General features: G+C 53.7%; 2 protein-coding genes, 1 long non-coding RNA gene and 1 other non-coding gene across 4 annotated transcripts in view; 2 read left to right on the top strand and 2 right to left on the bottom strand.

Annotated features, from left to right (window-relative positions):
• The window catches only part of LOC102473643 (protocadherin gamma-A12), a 105,772-nt gene extending 94,752 nt beyond the window's left edge, over positions 1 to 11,020 (top strand). Inside the window, 2 exon segments of the mRNA XM_014592824.2 lie at positions 3,475 to 3,563; positions 10,020 to 11,020. Of these exon segments, the coding sequence (XP_014448310.1) occupies positions 3,475 to 3,563; positions 10,020 to 10,246 (316 nt within the window). The 3' untranslated portion in view covers positions 10,247 to 11,020.
• Positions 1,228 to 1,334, bottom strand: LOC114004568 (U6 spliceosomal RNA). The gene has a single exon (XR_003546693.1). It is a non-coding gene; the product is annotated as a U6 spliceosomal RNA (small nuclear RNA).
• Positions 11,021 to 14,212: 3,192 nt separating the features above from the next.
• Positions 14,213 to 18,647, bottom strand: part of DIAPH1 (diaphanous related formin 1) — a gene marked incomplete in the record, with an annotated part of 120,565 nt that continues 116,130 nt past the window's right edge. The window contains 1 exon segment of the mRNA XM_014592817.1: positions 14,213 to 16,149. Within this exon segment, the coding sequence (XP_014448303.1) occupies positions 15,992 to 16,149 (158 nt within the window).
• LOC102472493 (uncharacterized) overlaps positions 16,173 to 18,647 on the top strand; it is a 3,485-nt gene continuing 1,010 nt past the window's right edge. Inside the window, exons 1-2 of the long non-coding RNA XR_001371372.2 lie at positions 16,173 to 16,736; positions 17,494 to 18,053. This is a non-coding gene — a long non-coding RNA (uncharacterized LOC102472493). The remainder of the gene's footprint in view (positions 16,737 to 17,493; positions 18,054 to 18,647) is intronic.

The following is an 18,647-nucleotide window of genomic DNA, read 5'->3' as shown; positions in this document are numbered from 1 at the left end:
GAGTGCACGTACCCTATAGCAAAAACCTCTAAAAAAAAAAAAAAAGTAAAAATAATTATTTTATTTAACTTTATTTTAATTTGACCAGAGAGGGACAGAGCCGGGGGTGGGGAAGCGAGTGAGAAAGCAAGCTGCCAGGTCTGGGACTCAAACCACGGTCAGCCATGTGGGACTCCAGCACCCTTAACCACCATGCCACCTGCCAGTCTCACTGCTGGGATTCTAAGGACTCCTTTCTGAAGCCCAGAAGGCTGTCATATACAAGTTCAAGGCTCTGGAGTCCCACTAGCTTCCTCTCAGGTTGTGGTTCTGCCAATTACCAGCTGTGTGGCTGAGTAATCTCTCAACCTGAGTCCTAATGTCACCTGCTGGAAAATAGAGATAATTATAACACTTATAGAGTGGTTCTGAGGATGAAATAAATGGCAATATGTAACTCAGTCAGCCCCATGCCCAGAAAAGAGAAAGTTCAGTAAGAGATTTACAGAGAAGTCTGTCTCCTTCCAATCATCTCCTGCCACCTTCCAAGGGCTGGCAGCCTGCATACCTGTTTGGCATCCGGCCTTCAGCCATTTCCCATAGTCCTCCTTGTCGTCTAGCCCTTCAGGGTTCCAGGCCTATCCTTCCACTCACTCTTGTCTTGTCAACACCTCTGCCCACGGCCACAGGACACCCTCCTACCCTGTGGTGCCTGACCCCTGTTCTCTCCCTCACAGCTCTAAGCTTTCCTCCCTGCCGCCCCCCCTCCCGCTCTCCCCACTTTATCCTCACTGAACTGCTTTACGTGGGCCTGAGCCCACTGCCCCAGCCCTGTGCCTTCGGTAGGCCCAGAGAGCACTCCACCAAGCTGGAAGTAAGGCCTCCCAGATATCTGGGGAGACAGAGATGACTCAGGTCCATCACAGGGCTCCTGTCCTGGGAAACCCCCCCTCCTCAGTTCTTTCACAGGAAAGAGTCACCTTTAACTACTTCAATCCCGTCATGACCACTCCCTTTCGAAACACCGTGGTGGCTTCTCAGAGCTCTTAGGATGGGATCAGAATCTTCGGTGTCCACTGGGCAGCCCCAACCCTAACACCATCTCCCTTGCTCTGTCTTTTGATCTTAGCAAGCTCCTGCCAGCTTCAGAGGCCTGGGGCCTGTTACTCCCTCTCCCTAGAAAGTGCTTTCCCACCTCACTACACCTGTCCGAGGTAACACAACTGTACCCCTCAGCTCTTCATTTTACCTCCTATGGAACGCCTCACAAATCTGCGTGTCATCCTTGCGCAGGGGCCATGCTAATCTTCCCTGTATTGTTCCAATTTTAGCAAAAGTGCTGCTGAAGTGAGCACATTATTCGAAAATGCTTCAGACTTACCTAAGAAAGCCTGAAGAACGGCGACGAGCACCGGGTACTCTACTCTCCTTACCTGGAGTCACCAATTTGTTAACATTTTGTGCACTCGCTTTGTCTTTATTTTTTTTAATTATGTATTTTATTTATTTTTTTAATTTGACCAGAGAGAGAGAGTTAGAAAGCAAGCCACCAGTCCCGGGACTCGAACCATGGTTGCCCATGTAGTGGGCCTAGTGCCTTTACCACCATGCCACCTGCCAGCCCCTTATCTTCCTTTCTTTACACACACCCACACTTTTTTTCTGAACCATTTAAAAATGAGTTGTAGACCCTGTAACATTTGAAATACTTCAGTGTTTGTCTCTGAAGAACAATAATATTCTCCTATAGAACCACAAAGGAATTATCCTATTTGAGGAATTTAATGTTAATGCAATAATACACATCTGTTAGCAGATTTTCATTAAGCGTTTCCAATATATCCTTTTAACCTGTTTTTATTTTTAAATCCAGATTCAGTTAATTAAATTGCATCTGACTGCCACGTCCCCTTTTCTACTTTCATCTACGGTAGAACGGCCTTTCTACTTTTTTTAATTTGCTAGAGGGTAAATGCGGTTGCCAGAAAGAGACAGACAGATGCAGAGAGAGGGAGATAGACCCAGAGAGAGAGACAGAGAGACAGAGAGAGGGAAAGTAAAGAAGCACCCCTCCCCAGAGGGGATGGCCACACCGCAATCCCTTCTCTTCTGTTCTCCTTTCTGGACTGCGGGCATGCATGCACTCATGCCTGGCATACTTTTCAAGCTGTCAGGCCCAGGACTTGAACTGTGCAGTTAGCCAAGTGGGATCCAGCTGTCCTAATAACCACTATGCCACCAGCTGGCCCAACAGTGCTCTTTTTGCAGATCAATTATCTTTTAAAATGGCCCACGATGTCGGACTTGCTGATTATTTGCTCGTGGTTAGATTCAGATTAAACAATCTGGGTGAGAATATTTCATAGGTCATTTGGTGGAAGGAATGTCTGAAAAAAAGAAAACGAAAATTACAAAAAATGTTTAAAGAAAAGTAGTGTCCCCAGAGCTCTCCAGTCTAAAGATATCTTTACGGATTTGTGATTAGTAAGTAACACGTGGATGGCACTTTGAGATCTATGGCAACCCATCGCCCAGTTTCAGCATTTTAACACTCGCTATCGACCCTTGCCTGAATCTGTCTGTACATCTGCGGTCACAAAGTGGTGACTTTCTACCACTCCTGCATTTATGCGCTAGCGTTCTCCTGCAAACCGCTGGGGTAATTCATCAGATTTGCTGCCTTCCTGAAGGCCAGGTTCCAGGCTTCGTGCTAGGTGCTTCAGCAGGGAGATGCAGGCACTGTCCCCACCTCATGAAGGCCAGCGTGGTGGAGGAGCAGAAAGGGACAGCAGCAGCCTGGGTGGCTGGGGCTACCACAGAGCAGGCATCAGGGGCGGGAATACAACAGCAGAGGCACGTGACCTGGGGGGGGGCTTGGGAATCCCCTCCCACCGGTTTTATTTGCGTTGTAGGGTGTGGGGGAGCATCCTAGGGAGCAACATCTGGCAAGGAGTCCAGAAAGAGAGTTGGGGGGGTGGGGAAGTACCTCTCAAAAGGTTTGATGATAGAATATTGGAGAGTGAGGCTTGGGAGGGTGTTCTTGAAAAATAAGAGGAGTGGGCTCTTACGCCCCTGGACTTCATCTGAAGGCTTAGGAAGCCATTGGCGTGATCAGATTTGAGTTTTGGACATTTCTTTCTCCATGCTCCAGGGTCTCTCGAGACCTCCTACCTCTCCCTCTAGGTTCTCTCTAGGCTCCAACTCCTTTCACTAACTCTGGAACATTCTCTTCCACTTTCTGCCTTCCCTGACCTCCACAGAGGGTCTGATGCCCTCACTGTAGCAGCACGCCGCACTCTCTCCCAGGGGCTGAGAACGGGACAGTTTAGGGAACGGGCTTCTGAGGGCCTGTAGTAGCACCTTCTCCCTCCTGAAAGGAGCAGGTTGGGCATGGGATGGGGTGGGGAATAGATGTGGAGACCCTGGGAGTGGACGGGAGGCGCATCAGCTGGACTGGCCTGGGACACGGTGCTCACCATCCCACTCTCTCCTCAGCTCCCAAAATGGCGACGAGACCGGCACCTGGCCCAACAACCAGTTTGACACGGAGATGCTGCAAGCCATGATCCTGGCCTCTGCCAGTGGTAAGTGGCGCCAACGTGTGTGGGAGACCTGGAGTTCTGGGGTACAGCCCACAGCCACCATGCCTGGGGCCTGGATATCAACCTGCATGACTTCTCCAGCTCTTTCAGATGGACTGTGGGTTCTGGGATGCCCAGAGGGGAGTGAACGAGGACAGGTCCATGGAGATGTGGGGAGTGCTCCCAAGTCTAGCTCTGGAAGGGGACAGCATGTCAGTCAGTCCTCTCAGCGGCCCAGCAAGGCAGGTCCAATTATTTAGATTTAATAAATGTGAGAGCTGAGAGGTCACTTGCGCCAAGGCCCCTAGTTCTGAGCTGCAGAGCTGATTCTACCCAACTTGACTCCCAAACTCGTCCCCGTTTCGCTGCAGCGATCACGTCTGCCTGGAGATGCAGCCTGTTTCCCTTTTCAGGTCCTAGTTCTGCCGCTTACTGTGGCTGACCAGCTTGCCCAATCTCCAAACCTCAGTTTCCTCAGCCGAGAGCATAGGAATAGCACCACCCAGGAGGCTGTGAGGCTAAATGACAGGATACCGTCGTCGGGTACAGAGTCCCGGATACTCCCAGTGGAGGGAACGCATGCTGGTTATATGAGACTCTGTCCCCCATCTTTTTTTGTTGTTTATTTGTTTATTCATTTATTTAAAAACATTTATTTATTATTGATTTGCTACAGGGGATGCACAGTCACCAGAGAGAGACAGAAAGAGAGATAGTGAGAAAACAAGCTGCCAGGTCTGGGATTTGAACCATAGTCAGCCGCCATGTGGAAGTCTAGCACCTTAACCACCATGCTACCTGCCGGCCAAGATTCTTTCTTTTTATGTTACCCTGGCCTCCAAGGCAGGATTTTGGTTTTCCCACCAGGCTCACAAAGAGTTTCACACAAAATATAGTTTGGCTGATGATTGTTGGTCCCAGAGAGTCAGCAGGGTCTCAGAATAATATCATTAGGACTTAGGAGCACAGGCTTTGTAGGCAAGCCCATCTAGGTACAAATCCTGTCCTCACCACTCAGCTGTGAGGCCTTTGGTAAGTTATCAAGCTCCTCGGGGCCTCGGTTTAATTTACTATGAACTGGGTAATACACACACACACACACACACACACACACACACACACACTACATATATACAAATAGAGATTTTTGCTAGAGGGTGCATGTGTTTGCCAGAAAGAGACAGAAAGTGAGAAATCATCCCCTGGGTAGATGGCCATGCTGCAATCCATTTTCCTCAATTCTCTCAGAGTTTTGGGCATGCGTGCACAGCCTGAGTTTTAAGCCGCTCAGTCCAACCACTCAAACCGCGGTCGACGATGTGAGAGTCCAGAGACATCACCATTACACCATCTGCTGGTCCCAGGATGGGTGCAATAACAGACTTCACTGTGGTGTTGTGAGGGCCAGTTGTTAAGGCCCTTGGCAAAGCATTGGCAGAGAGTCAGGACACAGTATACCATGGCCATGATCGATTATTGTTACCTTTATTGACATACAGGGTGGACGGCAGAGTTAGAATAATGTCTGTGAATAAGGAGCGCTTCTGGAGTAGGGAATGCTGGGCTTATCGGAAGGCTGGCAGGGATTAAGGCACTGGCCTTAGACGGTGAGTGGAGAGCCGGTGAGTGGAGAGCCGGTGAGTGGAGAGCCATACCCTCCAGCAAGTCTGGAAAGCTGGACTAGAGGCCCAGGTGAAGTCCCAGTAATCACCGTCGTCATGCCGTGGATTGGTCTGGGCACATGTTAACCACCTTTATGGGCCTCGTGTCAGTCAGTCCTCTCAACAGCTCTGCCAGGCAGATCTGATAACTTACATCTGACGGATGACAGCACTGAGAGGGCCCCGGGTTCCAGTCGCAGGCTGTGGTTCCACGCTGCTGGACTCCCGGATTCGCGCCTGTTCTACTACAGCAGGCATGGCTGCCTTTAGATCCAGCCTCAGTTTCTAGAGGCTGAACTCCTCCTAATGACCTGGATTATTCTCCCAGATTAGGTTGCCAGATAAAATACAGGATGCACAGTTAAATTTGAATTTCAGATAAATTCAGATTTCAGGTCTTCAATGGCACACGAAACACACTGTCCTGAACAATTACTCACCATTGGGCTGACCAGTGGCACAGAAGTTAAGGTAGCTGGATCCCACATGGCCCAAAGGCACTTCAAGTCCTGGACCCGGTGACTTGAAAAAGACACCAGGCATGTGTGCACGTGTGTCCCAAATCCCAAGAAAAAAATGGAAGAGAAAGGACTGCTGCATGGCCATCCCCCTAAGGGGTGCTTTCGCACTCCCCCATCCTCTTTCTCCGTCAAGTGTACAACCCCATAGCAAAAAAAAAAAAAAGTTTAAATAAAAATACTCATTGTTTACCTGAAATCCAAATTTAACTGGGCATCCTGTATTTTCATTGACTAAATCTGCCATCCCTACTCCAGATGTCTGTGAGGTTAAGTGGAGCCAGGCCTGTGGTTGATGAAAGGACAGAGGAAGAGAGGGACAGGAGGGGCCAGCCTCTTGGGGCAGAATGCCCCAGGTCTGGTCAGGCTGAGCTTCTAGGGAGGCCAGATGCTGAAGGTCTGGGGAGATGCCAAACCGCCTCTTGAGGAGAGTAAACAGGTATATTTAGCTGTGGTGGCCTTGGACCCTAAGGCCAGGAAGCAGGCTTTTCAGCCTAAATCCAGATGTTAAAAACAGAAATGGAATCAGTATTTATGGCCCTAAACCTCCTAGAAGGTCCCCCTGGAACAAGGGGTCAGGCAGGCCGTTCTCCTTTGGCCCACACAGGGCCTGCCCTGAGTCTGAGCTTGGACTCTGGGGAATGGGCCTTGGGGCTGGAGGTGGCAGGGTCAGGCCCTGCTCTCACTTTCACACCCACATCCTTGAAGGGAACTGGAGAGGTTCCTGGAGTCCAGCCCAACCAGGCCTGTGGGCTGCTGAGGGGGGTAAGAGAGTGAGACACTTGGGAGGCTTTTTAAATAAACATTGGGGGGAGGGGAGAGGTGTGCTCTCCAGGCTGCGGTTTGCAGTCACCCAGCTCTGGTCTGGCTTAATCAGGCCTTCCTGGTGACAGGGGGCAGGGGGAGCTTAGGAGCTGGAGCTGAGCCTCCCTGGGCACCCTCCCCTCCCCACCCCCTCACAGCCCTCCAAGCCAGGCCAGACCGTGCCAGGCCCTTTGTCGCCGCTCTTCTGTGTTTGCTCCCCCCAGACTAAGAGGAAACCCTGTTCTTGCTCAGTGTAGGTCTTGGGGGCGGGGGTGGAGAGGGAGGGGCCTTAGAGAACTCATTCTATAGGTTAAAGCTGGCAATTCAGCTTCTTCCTCTGAGACTTACAGGTGGGGAAGCTGAGGCCTGGAAGGTGCAGGGCCTTGGTCAAGGTCATGCCACTCCTTAGTGGCGAGCTCACCAGACAGAAGTCTGTCAGTCTAGTACACCCTGGGCTTCCAGATCCTCTTCCCCCACCGGGTCCTGGGCCCCCCACTTTGTGGGGTGAGGAAGGTGGGCAGGGGCTGGCCTTGTCACTTCCTTTCCCAGAGATTTTGGGTGTGTGAAGGATGTGGGGGGAGCGCGTGGCTGCCCAGTCAAGTCTTTGCCTTCCCGTTTCCACCTCCCCGCTGCCTGGGCTCTCTTTCCACCCCGTTTTCTCCTCCGTTTCTTCGTTGTCTCTGAGGTCTACCTCTAGCACCTGAATCACTCTCTAATCCGGACTCTTTGAAGCGAGATCTTGGCCCCTCCCCCACCCCACCTCCATTCCCAGGCTGGAAGGGCGGGGGTGGCAGGGTGGGAGTAGGGGAGCGGCGGTGAGAGTTGGGTTGTGCGCGGGCGCCATCCAGGACCCGCCTCCCTCCTGGAGTTAATTAAGGAAAACGGAGAAAGGAGAAATGTCAGCGGAGGAAAGGGTTGAGGAAGGGGGCCGGCCTGGGGAAGGCGGGAGGAAGTGGGCAGCTGCTCCCTCTCACCCAGCCGTGTGCGCGCCCCCCAAAGGCCCCAAGCTCTAAGGATTTGGGACCAGAATGGAGGCCGTTGAAACCTGAGCGCTGGAGTGCGGAGGCGCATCCCCGCCCTCCCTTCTCCTCTGCCCTTCCCTCCCCACCCCCACCCAGGCCGGCTTAGAAAACACTTCCTGTCTATTTCTCAATCCCTGGTTGCTATCCCAGGATTACTCAGCCTCTCCGGGTTTGCTCATCCGCTGTACCGCTCTCCGCTCTCCGGGTCTGGAGTGGGGGCCGAGGGAGGTTCAGACGGAGGCTCCTCGGCCATCTGGGCTGGGGCGGGCCTGGGCGTCCGTAGGGCTTTAACTCTCTGGTCACCACCAGGATTTCAGGGCCTCCAGCGGTGAGCCTTGAGGAGTCAAACTCCGGTTACACACCCCCAACCCAGAGGCAGCCTGGGCGAGTGCAGGGTAGAGGAAGGACGGGCTGGGTGAGGAGGGCGGTGAGGCTGAGAGCAGCAGCCAGCATTTACCGAGCACTTACCAAGTGCCTGGCCTGGGCGAAGCACTGTCCCATTTGGCCCTCACCAAAACCACTTGAAGCAGGTACTTCTGTGCTTCTCAGCCTGTAATGTGCACGCGCTCACCCGGGACCTGGTTACAATGCAGATTCCCGGAGTCTGCATTTTAAACACTTTCCAGGTGATGCTGGGCTGGGACCAGAACACGGTGCTCTTCCAGAGGTGCTCTCCATCAGCTAGCGCTGGCAAACTGAGCCACTGTCTACACTGTGCCTGAGATGGCTGGTCCCCAAATCACCATCTTCTCTTCACCTCCTTTGCCCTCAGAGTAGGCATGGTTCAAGCTGGTCAAACTCGTGGTGACTAAGCATTCTTTCCAGCTTAGACACACTCGGGCCTCAATCCTGCTCTAACACACTGGTCCTGGTACTTGGGCTCGACTTACTTTCTCCAAGCCTTGGTTTCCTCAGGGAGGTATGGGGACAATGCCACAGACACAACTGGGCTATTCAGGTAAAAAGTGATGGTGCAGCGAAACAGCTAGCTAAGTGCTTGGCACCGAGCACGGTCAGGCCGTCTGGAGTGAGTGCTGTGGGCCAGCCCACAGTGCAGTAGTTCAGTGCAGTGCATGAGGCGCTGGATGCCACATGCCTGGCCTTGGTTTGAGTCCCAGCCCCAGTAGCTTGAAGAACACCCCAGGCATGTATGCACATGTGCCCGAGATTCTGATGGGATGGAGAAATGGAGGAGAAAGGATTGCAGAGTATCCATGCCCCATTGCAGGGTGCTCGCTCTCTCTCTCTCTAGTGCGTGCAATTGAAAAAAAATGTTACATATTTTAAAAAGAGAAATGGCAATTTTAAAAATGGCAATAAAAAATGTTACATATTTTAAAAAGAGAAATGGGGGCCAGCAGGTGGTGCAGTGGTTAAGGTGCTGGGCTCCCACATGGCCGGCCACAGTTCGAGTCCCAGACCTGGCAGCTTGCTTTGTCACTTTTTCTTTCTCTCTGGCTCTTCCTCTCTCTAGTCAATAATAATAATAAGAAGAACAATAATAACAACAACAAATAAAACAAATAATTCTTTAAAAAATTAAAAAATAGAAAAGAGAAATGAAGTATTTGGAAGAGCACTGCCCTCCCCCCAGCTAATACAAAGCCACTGAATGGCTACTCTGGCAGGAAAGGGACAGGAGTTGCACAGACCCTGTGACTGCCAGAAGCCTATGGTCTACCGTGGATGCCAGGGACAGACGTCTTGAGAAGGGCCAGGGCAAGGATTTGGGGCTGGTGCCTCTCGCTGCTGTCCTCTAGCATGTCTGAGTACGGGGCATGAAGTAGACGCTATTCTAGGTACTTGCAGTACTTTTTCCCAAGAAACACTTAGTCCCAGGAATGTCAAATTCTCTATAGACAATGATGATTTGTCAAAAATAAATAAAATTTCCTGTTTAGCCCTCACCCAAACCAGAGAGATAGGTTACTATTATTATCCTCATTTTGCAGATCAGAAAACTGGGGTAAGCATAGGGAGGTTAGGTCAACTTGCTCAGAATCCCAGTTCGTAAGAAAAAGAGCTAGGGGAGACTGGACCATGGTCAGTGGTAAACAGGATGCTCTGTGAGGCAGTTCCAGGTTTGAGTATGGACACCTCCCCGGCTCCCCGGGCATATGCTTGCCCATGATCTGGGGCTGGCTGAAGGCTGAGGTAGATCGCGATCCTGCTGGGGGTGCTCTGTTTCTCTCTCTGCCTCTTACGTAATGGAAGAAATAACTAAATGGACTTTAAGAGAGGGGAAAAAAAAGCTAGGAACCAAATCAAGAGGAATCAAACCCAGGCTGTCTCACTCCAGGGCCTCTGAACCTCTCCCTGGGTGACCACGGCGCCCAGTGCTGGTCAGAACCCAGGGTGCTTTGCAGCATCCACGAACTGCTTGTGGGAGGGAGAGTGACTGTTGTGAGGACCCGGTTCACCCCTACCTGATCTTCCTCTTCTCTGTCTTTGCAGAAGCTGCTGATGGGAGCTCCACCCTGGGAGGGGGTGCTGGCACTATGGGCTTGAGTGCCCGCTACGGACCCCAGTTCACCCTGCAGCACGTGCCCGACTACCGCCAGAACGTCTACATCCCTGGCAGCAACGCCACACTGACCAACGCGGCTGGCAAGCGGGATGGCAAGGCCCCAGCAGGTGGCAATGGCAACAAGAAGAAGTCGGGCAAGAAGGAGAAGAAGTAATGTGGATGCCAGGCCTCAAGCCGCAGGGCAGCCTCCCTCCCCAGCCAGCCCAGCTTCTCCTTACCGGTACCCGGGCCTCAGAATTTCAGGGTTCACCCCCAGGATACTGGTAGGGGCTAAGGCCATGCTCCCCTTGGGAAACAGAAACAAGTGCCCAGTCAACACCCCCTTCTCTGCCCCCAGGGGGTTGAATATGCAAAGGGAGTTCTGCTGGGAACCCCCATCCAATCAATTGCTATACCCATGGGGGGGTGGGGTTAGTGTAGACACCCAGAATCATTGTCATGCCCCCTTTAGTTACAGCTGAACTCCTCCATCTTCCAAATCAGTCAGGCCCATCCATCCCCTGCCTCACTCCTCCGTGCCCCATCCCACTCCTTCAACAGTCCTCTCTCTGAGGAAGGAGGTTGGGTGTCCAGGTACCAGGTGACCTAAAAAGACTCATGGTTCTGAAGCGTTGGAAGGGCATCATGACCTCTTGGCCCCTCCTTCAGTTCTCAATCTTCCCTCAAAGCATGGCTTGGGGCCAGTCTCTTCACTCTCCAGAGTCTGAGGCCAACGCTCAAGTTTTGGGACACACAGTCACCATCCCCATGGTACTGACGCTTGCTGGATTTAGGGAGGACATTTTGCTACTAAGCCTCTTCCCAACACCCTGGGGACCAGTTTTTTGTTTTGTTTCGTTTCGTTTTTTATTGTTTGATGTTCCCACTGCATGCTGTGACTTCCCTACCCTCTTCTCAAACAAGAGACTCCATTGCATGTTCCGAGACAGTATGGGGCAGTAAGATAAAGACCGGAAGTATGTATATATGGAAGGGGGGGATGGGCAAAACTCAACCCATCAGTTAACAGGGTCTTGCAGGAGGCTCTAGATGTCCCCAGGGTACTGACCAGATCCCCAAATTCCAGCCATAAATCAAGCGCCAGGCTGGACCCTCACCCCCTTATATACAGGGCTCAGCCTAGGCGGCCAGCTTTGGACTGAGCTACCGGGACCAATGGATTCAAACTGGCATTTCAGTCCGAGGAAGCTCTGACCAGGTTTGGGACCAGGTCGCCCTGGAGAGGTCACAGGGGCCTCTGTGGGTGCTGGGTACTCCAGAGATGCCACTGGTGGAAGGGTGGGTGGAGCCCCAGCAGGGAAGATCAACTAGGCCATTCTCGTTCCCTGAGCTGGGGATACATGAGCTAGAGCAGGGAGAAGTGGACAGAGTTTCAGCCCAGGATGGGGCCTCTCCTCCGGGCCCCTGCACTGCTCCCCTGGGCCCTTCACCTTGCCAGGTGCCATTTCTTCTCTGTGAAGGCCACTGCCCAGGGCCCCAGTACACCCCCTAGTGGCCAGAGCCTGGTTAAAGTCTCCCAGTGCCTCCTTGTGCATAGACCTTCTGCCCAACCCCTTCCACGCTCGGGGTCCCGTTAATCCAGCGGGGCTGCGAGAACCCCACCCTAGCCCGTGCAGTAGTGTAGAGACCCCTCCCTCCCGGCTGGTGTAGAATAGCCAATAGTGTAGTGCGGTGTGCTTTTCCGTGATGGCGAGTGGGCAGCGGGCGGCCGGCTCCGCGCAGCCCCGCCCTCGAGTCTGCCTGCAGCGGCCGTGCTGTGTTTCGTGCTGTGTCCACGCGCTGCGGCGACCCCTCCCCCGTACTGACTCCTTCTTATTATAAGCGCTTCTCTTCGCATAGTCACGTAGCTCCCACCCCGCCCCTTTCCTGTGTCTCACGCAAGTTTTATACTCTAATATTTATATGGCTTTTTTTCTTCGAAAAAAAATAATAAAAGGTTTCTTCTGAAAGGTTTCACGTTTCTGTGCGAGAGATGGTGGCTCCTGGCGCACGTGGATGAGAGGTGTGTGCTGGAGGGAGGCAGAGTCGAGGTGCGATTGTTTTCGCATCTTGGTTTTGTGTCACTGCACAGCCCCATGTGTTTCTGCATTCCGTGTGTGTGTGGGGGGGGCGCCCGTGAATCTGCGTGACTGTCCAGTATGGCTGTGTGCAGGTGCAGGGTCGTGGTGCTTAGATAGCAGTATGCGACCGCGCGCGTGTGGACCTGTATCCCGCCGTGTGCAATCGGCTTGCGGGTCGTCGTGGGGGTGGGGATTCCCGAGGGCGGCGTGTCACTGTGCAGTCGAGTGTGCCATGGTGAGCTGGCGGCGGTCTCCGCAGCGGGTCTGAGCGCCTGTCTCCAGGCAGAAGAGGAGCCCCTGGCGCGGGCGGGGGCGCTCGGCGCGGCGGAGGGAGGGAAGACGTCCCCTTAGTTCCCGCCCCTTCCCCCGCTCAAATTACCTCTCCCGAGCGCCCCTGCAGGCTTCGCAGGAGGAGGATGGGCTCTCCTTGGCCCGCCCCGCTCCACCCACACTACCTAGGGGTTTGGGGAACAGCACCGGAGTGGGCGGGAGTGCGGGAGGTGGTCCTCAGAGGGCAGTCGGTAGCTGGGGCCTCAGTTTCTCACCTGGAATTCACCTTCCCCTTCACCTCCCTGCAAAGCTAAAATGGGAGTGGAGGAGCTCCTCCGTTTCTGGCGGGGAGGGGGTCGAGGAGACTGGGAGCCCACACTCAGCTCGTCCTCCCCTTCCCTGGTGCTTTTCCATTCCCTCGTCGGCTCCCCCCGGCCCCGCCCCCTCGAAGCACGGTGGGGTTCCGAGGTTGCTGCAGCCAGAAACTGCAGGAAATGCGGGGGTAGGGGTGGGACCCAGAGGGGTTAAGGACAGAGACACAGACCCCCCCTGGGGTTATCAGGAGGGGCAGCGAGGGTGTGCCCACGGCAGAGGGCAGAGCCAAGGAGGCTGTCTCTGGGCTGCTTCGGAGCAGGAGCAGGCAGCGCCTCAGAGCTGGGTCATCCGCTCTGCCGCTCCTGGCCTGTTGTCATGGAAACCAAACCTTCCAACCAGGCAACTTGGGGGCGACTCTCCTGCGTGGGAGGAAGGGTGGTGTGTGCGGTTGCTGGGATGGAAGCTGGGTTTTGTTTCTCGGAGCCAGGCTGAGGGCGGGGAGCCGGGCGCCTGGGTTCTATTCCGGGCACGGCGGCAGCAGACTGGCAGAGCGTGAGCAGCTGTGGCTGGTCCCCTAATTGGTATGTGCGCCAGGAAAGCTCCTAGCCAGAAACGCGTGGCCTCAGTGCGAGGAGGGAGGACGTGGGCAGTGCAACCCCGCACCTCCGGTCATAGCAGAGGCAGCTGTCCAGGCTCCAAGGCTATTTAAGAGGCTTTTATTTCTGGTTCCACATTCTGCCCAAATGGGTTCGTGGTCCTCTCCCTGCGGCTGTCTGCCCTGCGCATGCTCATAGCTTGTCAGGCTCCCCCAGGGCACAGGGAGCTTGGACAAGCACAACTCCTTGGAGGGCGAGTCCTCGACTGGGGCATGACCTCGGGCCTCCACCCCTCAGTCTGGACTGAGGTCTGTGGCACTGGAAGTGGTGAGAATGGGGGTAAGATACTTCCCTCAGCATGGCACAGGTACTGCAGGAAACTGACATCTGGAGGCTCAGGGATGTGGGCAGTGGACAGAAGTTCAAGAACAGGGCCCCAAGCCAAGAGGCGGCAATGTGGAAGGGCAGGGAGCCCGAGTCTTCCTTATGGAGGGCCTGGCTGAGGGGAGCTCTGGCAGGGCAGAAGCCGCCACGTGTCAATCTCTAGCTCTGTACCCAAGCCTAGAGTCTGGCACTTTAGGTTTGTTTTTTTTTCCCCCCAAGAATTCACTTATCATCATTATTCAGTTTGCCACAAGGCATGCATGCTCACCAGAGAGAGAACACGCACAAGCGAGCCAGCCTCCGGGTCCAGGACTTGAACCCTGGGCAGCCACGTGGAGTCCAGCGCCATAACTACCATGCCACCTGCTGGCCTCTGCACCTTTATTTTTGTGACAATGACCTGTCAGATCAACCAGGCGTCTGCGGCAGAAAGGCTTCTGGAGCCTGGACTAGAGTGAAGAGGCTCCCATGCTCACAAAGGAGGTTGGAGGGCGGTTCTGTTTCAATGCTTTATTCACGGTTGGAAACGAACCCAACAAACTGGACGTGATGACATCCCAGAAGCCCAGAGGTGAAGGAAACGGGTTTGCGTTTTGTCCCCCACCCCACTTTTTATTAAATGCATCTTAGCAAAAGTAGATTAAAAAAGAAAGGGTCAAAGCCCCAGACGTCAGCGAGCGGGGAGAAGGTGGTGGTGACCCGGGGAACAACAGGCCCCTACACCAGTCTTCTCGGGCATAGCTCAGAGGCGCTGCCATGGCCCTTCAAAACACAGGCTCTAGCAACAAAACCCTCCTTCCTGGCTGCAAGGCCTCCTGGCAGCTGCCCTCAAGTGCCCCCCTTCCTCTAACAACTGTCATTCTGGGCCAAGCCCTACAGTGATGCTACCTCTTCCTAGCTGTGGTGGGAAGTCCAAAGGGCCACAAGGAGGGCAGAGAAGCCAGAGAATGGGAACTTCCTGTGGTGCAGGCCCCCAAACAGTTCATTCTGCCCACTGTTCAGAAGGCAGCAGGGGTACAGCGTGGGCACTCTGTGCCCCCTGCCCCAGAGCATCCAGTTAACATTTGTACACTGGGCTCGACAGGTGTGCTCACTCCCCTGAACTCTGCGACTCAAGAGTCCCACTGCTCTGAGGCCCGACCCGACCCGCTGGGTCGCAGAGGTTCCTCCAGCCCCAGAAGTGTTGCTGGGAGAAAGAATCTGCCTTTACCTCTGGGGCAGAGAAGGCTTGAGGGCTGAGGTCAAAGTCCAGGGGCATGTTTAGTACCGAGGCCTGGCCTGTAGGGAGGAACCCCAGGAACTCTGGAATTTGCCACCAAAGCCTCTTAACTTATAAAGGGAAAGGGGGAGGGAAGAGTTCTTTATCTTTAAAAAATTTTTTTCATACAAAAATAGATCCATTTGCAAAACATTTTCTCAGCCAGGAGGCTCCACCTCCCATTTCCTTGGAGACAGAGGGTGAGGCGTTGGGATGGTTACGTCACAGCCGTACTCCATGAGTGCACCGGGACTCTGGGGAAGGCAGAGGAGGAAACGGCTCGGGAGCCTGTGGGCTGGTACAAAGGGTCCAGAGAGGCAAGGGCAGAAAGCTTGGCGGCTGGCAAAGGTCCCACAGTGTCACTGTGCCCTGCCTGCCTACCCATGGCTCTGGGTGGGCCACAGCAGGACAGGTAAAGTGGTCCAAATCCTTTATATTTTGGGAAGCCTTTCCCAGGAAGCTGGGCATGGGTGGGACCTGCTTCCCACTTGGCAGCTCCCAGTGCCACACCACTAGTAATAAATAACAGCCAGGGGAGGGGAGAAGAGCTGAGGTGGGAACAACGAAAAGGAGGGATCTGGCCAAAGGCGCACAAGCCCCATGCTGTTCTCAGAGCCAGAAAAACCACAAAAGAAAAGCACAGATCCAGCAAGATTGACCTAGGAGAAAGTTGGGGCTACAGGAGCAGGCTGGGCCTTGTCCAAGACGAGGCCCTCTGAGTAACAGAGGAGACCAGGGTTAAGGCAGCAAACACGGCCCCTGCTTTGGTAATACAACAGCCAGGGCTGGCTGGGTTGGGCTCAGGCCTCCCCCACACTGCCCCTTCCTTCTGGCCTCCAGGCAGCTGAAGCTGTATGTGATGTTCTGAGAGCAGCAGGCCAGAGAAAAAGACAAGGTCAGGGTGCTGAGAGTGGCCCTCCCAGAGGAGCATCCCCTGACCCTGTAGGCATAGACTGCAGGGCAGGACAGTCTGGGGCTCCATTCAGGAAGGAGTTGCTGGGGCCACAGGATCCAGCTTAGCTTGCACGGCCAACCAGCTCCTTGGCTTCTTCGAGGATGGTGGGGACTGCTTCACTAGTCCTGGGTACCTTGGCTGCAACAGCGGTCATGGCATCATCCTTGGTCAGCTCCGAAGCAAGCAACGACGTGACCGCACACCCGGCCTTCCTGTTGGCTGCAAGAGAAGACACAGAGATCCCGTCTGTGGGAGGCCTCATTTCTAATCTCTCTCACTCTGCACATCAGACCTTCAGCTGGAAGCCATGCAAATATGGTTGCCTCGTCTGGCTCATGGAGGCCCTGACTCTGAAGGAGGACAGAGAGCCAGTATGGGGCACACACTTTTGGGTGGCAAAGACTATAACAGTGTGGGACAATAGGAGAGGCAGCCTTGCCCTCCCTTTCCTGTGAAAATAGTACCAAGGTTTAAGTATAGCGACAAAGACAGAGCTAGGTTTAAGTGCTGGCCGTGCGACTGAGAGAGAAGTCCAGAGTCTATGTTCTCATCATGGGGCTGCTGGAATTAAACAGGCTACAACAGTGCACAGTATTATTTTTGTTTTCTTGGCAACTCCCAGAAAGCTCCAAGGCCAAAACACTTTTTAGTCCTGGAAGGTTGTCCCTGGAAGCAGGCAGCCTTTGGTAGGCTGCTGGGGGGATCCTGCAAGGAGAAGCAGCAGCCACCCTCTGGCATCACGTCACCCTCCCGTGTGCTCCCCCAACAACTGAGGCCCACACCCAGCTCTTCCTACCTCTTCAAGGGTAAGCTGTGAATCAAATGCCAAGGACCCTATGAGGTATGTAGTGTGTGCGTGTGCGTGCGTGTGTATAAGAAGTAACAGAAGGTATGTCAGGGAAGGTGAAACTGGGACCAAGGATACCCAGGGGGAGGAGACCCCCAGAGAAACCTTAGCCCAACTGGCTAAGGGATTGTGAAACTCCAGCTGCCATGCCAAGCAGGAATCAGCCAATGAGTTTCTGTTCTAATTGCTGGGGCTCATCCCTAAGCCTCCCACATACATTTACGAAATCCAGACTTAGGGTCACAGGAGCCTCAACAGGAAGACCACATATGCTTTGATGCTATTTCTATGCAAGGTCCGGCAGAGGCTCATCCACAGAGAGGGAAAGTAGCTGTGTGGTCCCGGGCTGGGAGGGAGAATCAGAAGTGACTGCTAACGGATACAGGGCTTCTTTTCGGGATGATAAAAATGCTGTGGAGTTAGACAGCGGTGACAACTGCACAATCTTGCAAATATGCTAAAACCCACTGAATTATACACTTAAAAATGGAGAATTTAGAAAAGGCCTTTCTGGGCCAGACAGCGGTGTGGTGTTTAAGGCAGCTGAATCCCACGTGGCTGACTGTGTGGTCTGAGTCCTGGAGCTGGCAGCTGGAAAGACATGACAGCGCTGGGACGTGCATGTCCAAAATCCCAAGAGTTGAGGAGGAGGAACTGCAGTGTGGCCATCCCCTCCGGGGGGTGCTTTCTCACTTTCCCTCTCTGTCTCTCTCTAGAGTGTACATGGCCTATAACAAATTAAAAAAAGAAACAGACTTTCTGGGGACCTGGGATACTGGACTAGAGAACGCAGTGCCTAAGCCTTAATGAAGCAGGACCAGACGACAGCCCAGTGCTCCTACGTGACGACGGCAGGGCTGGGGCAGCTGCAGGACACGAGCGGGACGGGAGAAGAGTCCAGAGAAGCAGGTCAATAAAGTGCCTCCTCTGCACCAGCCAAATGCAGTGGGTAGGCAGAAGCCAAATAGGCTCAGAGAGTCCAAGTCTTCCCCAAGGCTTCAGCTCCCTGAAAAGCCATGACTCACACAGCAGAAGCTACCCACAGGCCAGGCCAGGAGCACACAGCATGCCCACGTGTTACCAATTTCTAGGTCTCTTCCTCCTCCTCCTCCCAGGGGCACAAGAGGTTATCTATCAAGAGGAGAAAGAAGAGTGAAGGCCCTGACTGACAGCCAGGAGGGCTTATCCAATTACAGCTGAGATGTGACCTAGACCCTGGGGATTTCACAACCTATCCCTGGGTTATGAACACACGCTATTACCTCAGGACTGACAGGTGAGGAAGAGAAGTCGGGTGGAATGTGCTATGATGCCTACGTGTATATGTCTCTCTCACCTTCGTTCTTAGTCTCTCCCCACTAGAAAAATCTTCCTCAGACCTGCTTAGTTTCTGTTCTTTTTTTTTTAAGAGAGGTTTTTACTATAGGGCATGTGCGCTCACCAGAAAGACAGAGAGAGACAGAGAGACTGAGAGACAGGCGTGCATGCACACGCACCTGGCATGAGTTTAAGCCACCGGGTCCAGGACTCGAACCGCAGTTGGCTACATGGGAGTCCAGCGACATAGCCATTATGCTAACTGCTGGTCCCAAGTTTCTGTTCTTTACTGATATACTCCCTTGTCTAGGACCCCACTCCTCATGTCCAAAAAGACCGGGGCTTAAGGAGCCAGCAGGTGGCATGGTGGTTCAAGGCAATGGACTTCCACAGTTGGTCAACTGTGGTTTGAATCCCAGACTTAGCAGCTTGCTTTTTTTTTTGGGGGGGGGGAGAGGTTTTTCACTATAGGGCGCGTGCGCTCGCCAGACAGACAGAGAGAGACATAGAGACAGAAAGCGAGAAATCACCCCCCAGGGGGGATGGTCACGCC

This window comes from Tupaia chinensis, unplaced genomic scaffold (genome assembly GCF_000334495.1).
Source record: "Tupaia chinensis unplaced genomic scaffold, TupChi_1.0 Scaffold138644_1, whole genome shotgun sequence".
In the NCBI taxonomy this organism is placed as follows: domain Eukaryota; kingdom Metazoa; phylum Chordata; class Mammalia; order Scandentia; family Tupaiidae; genus Tupaia; species Tupaia belangeri.
Note: the sequence above shows the minus strand (reverse complement) of the source record. Positions and strands in the feature narration are given on the sequence as shown.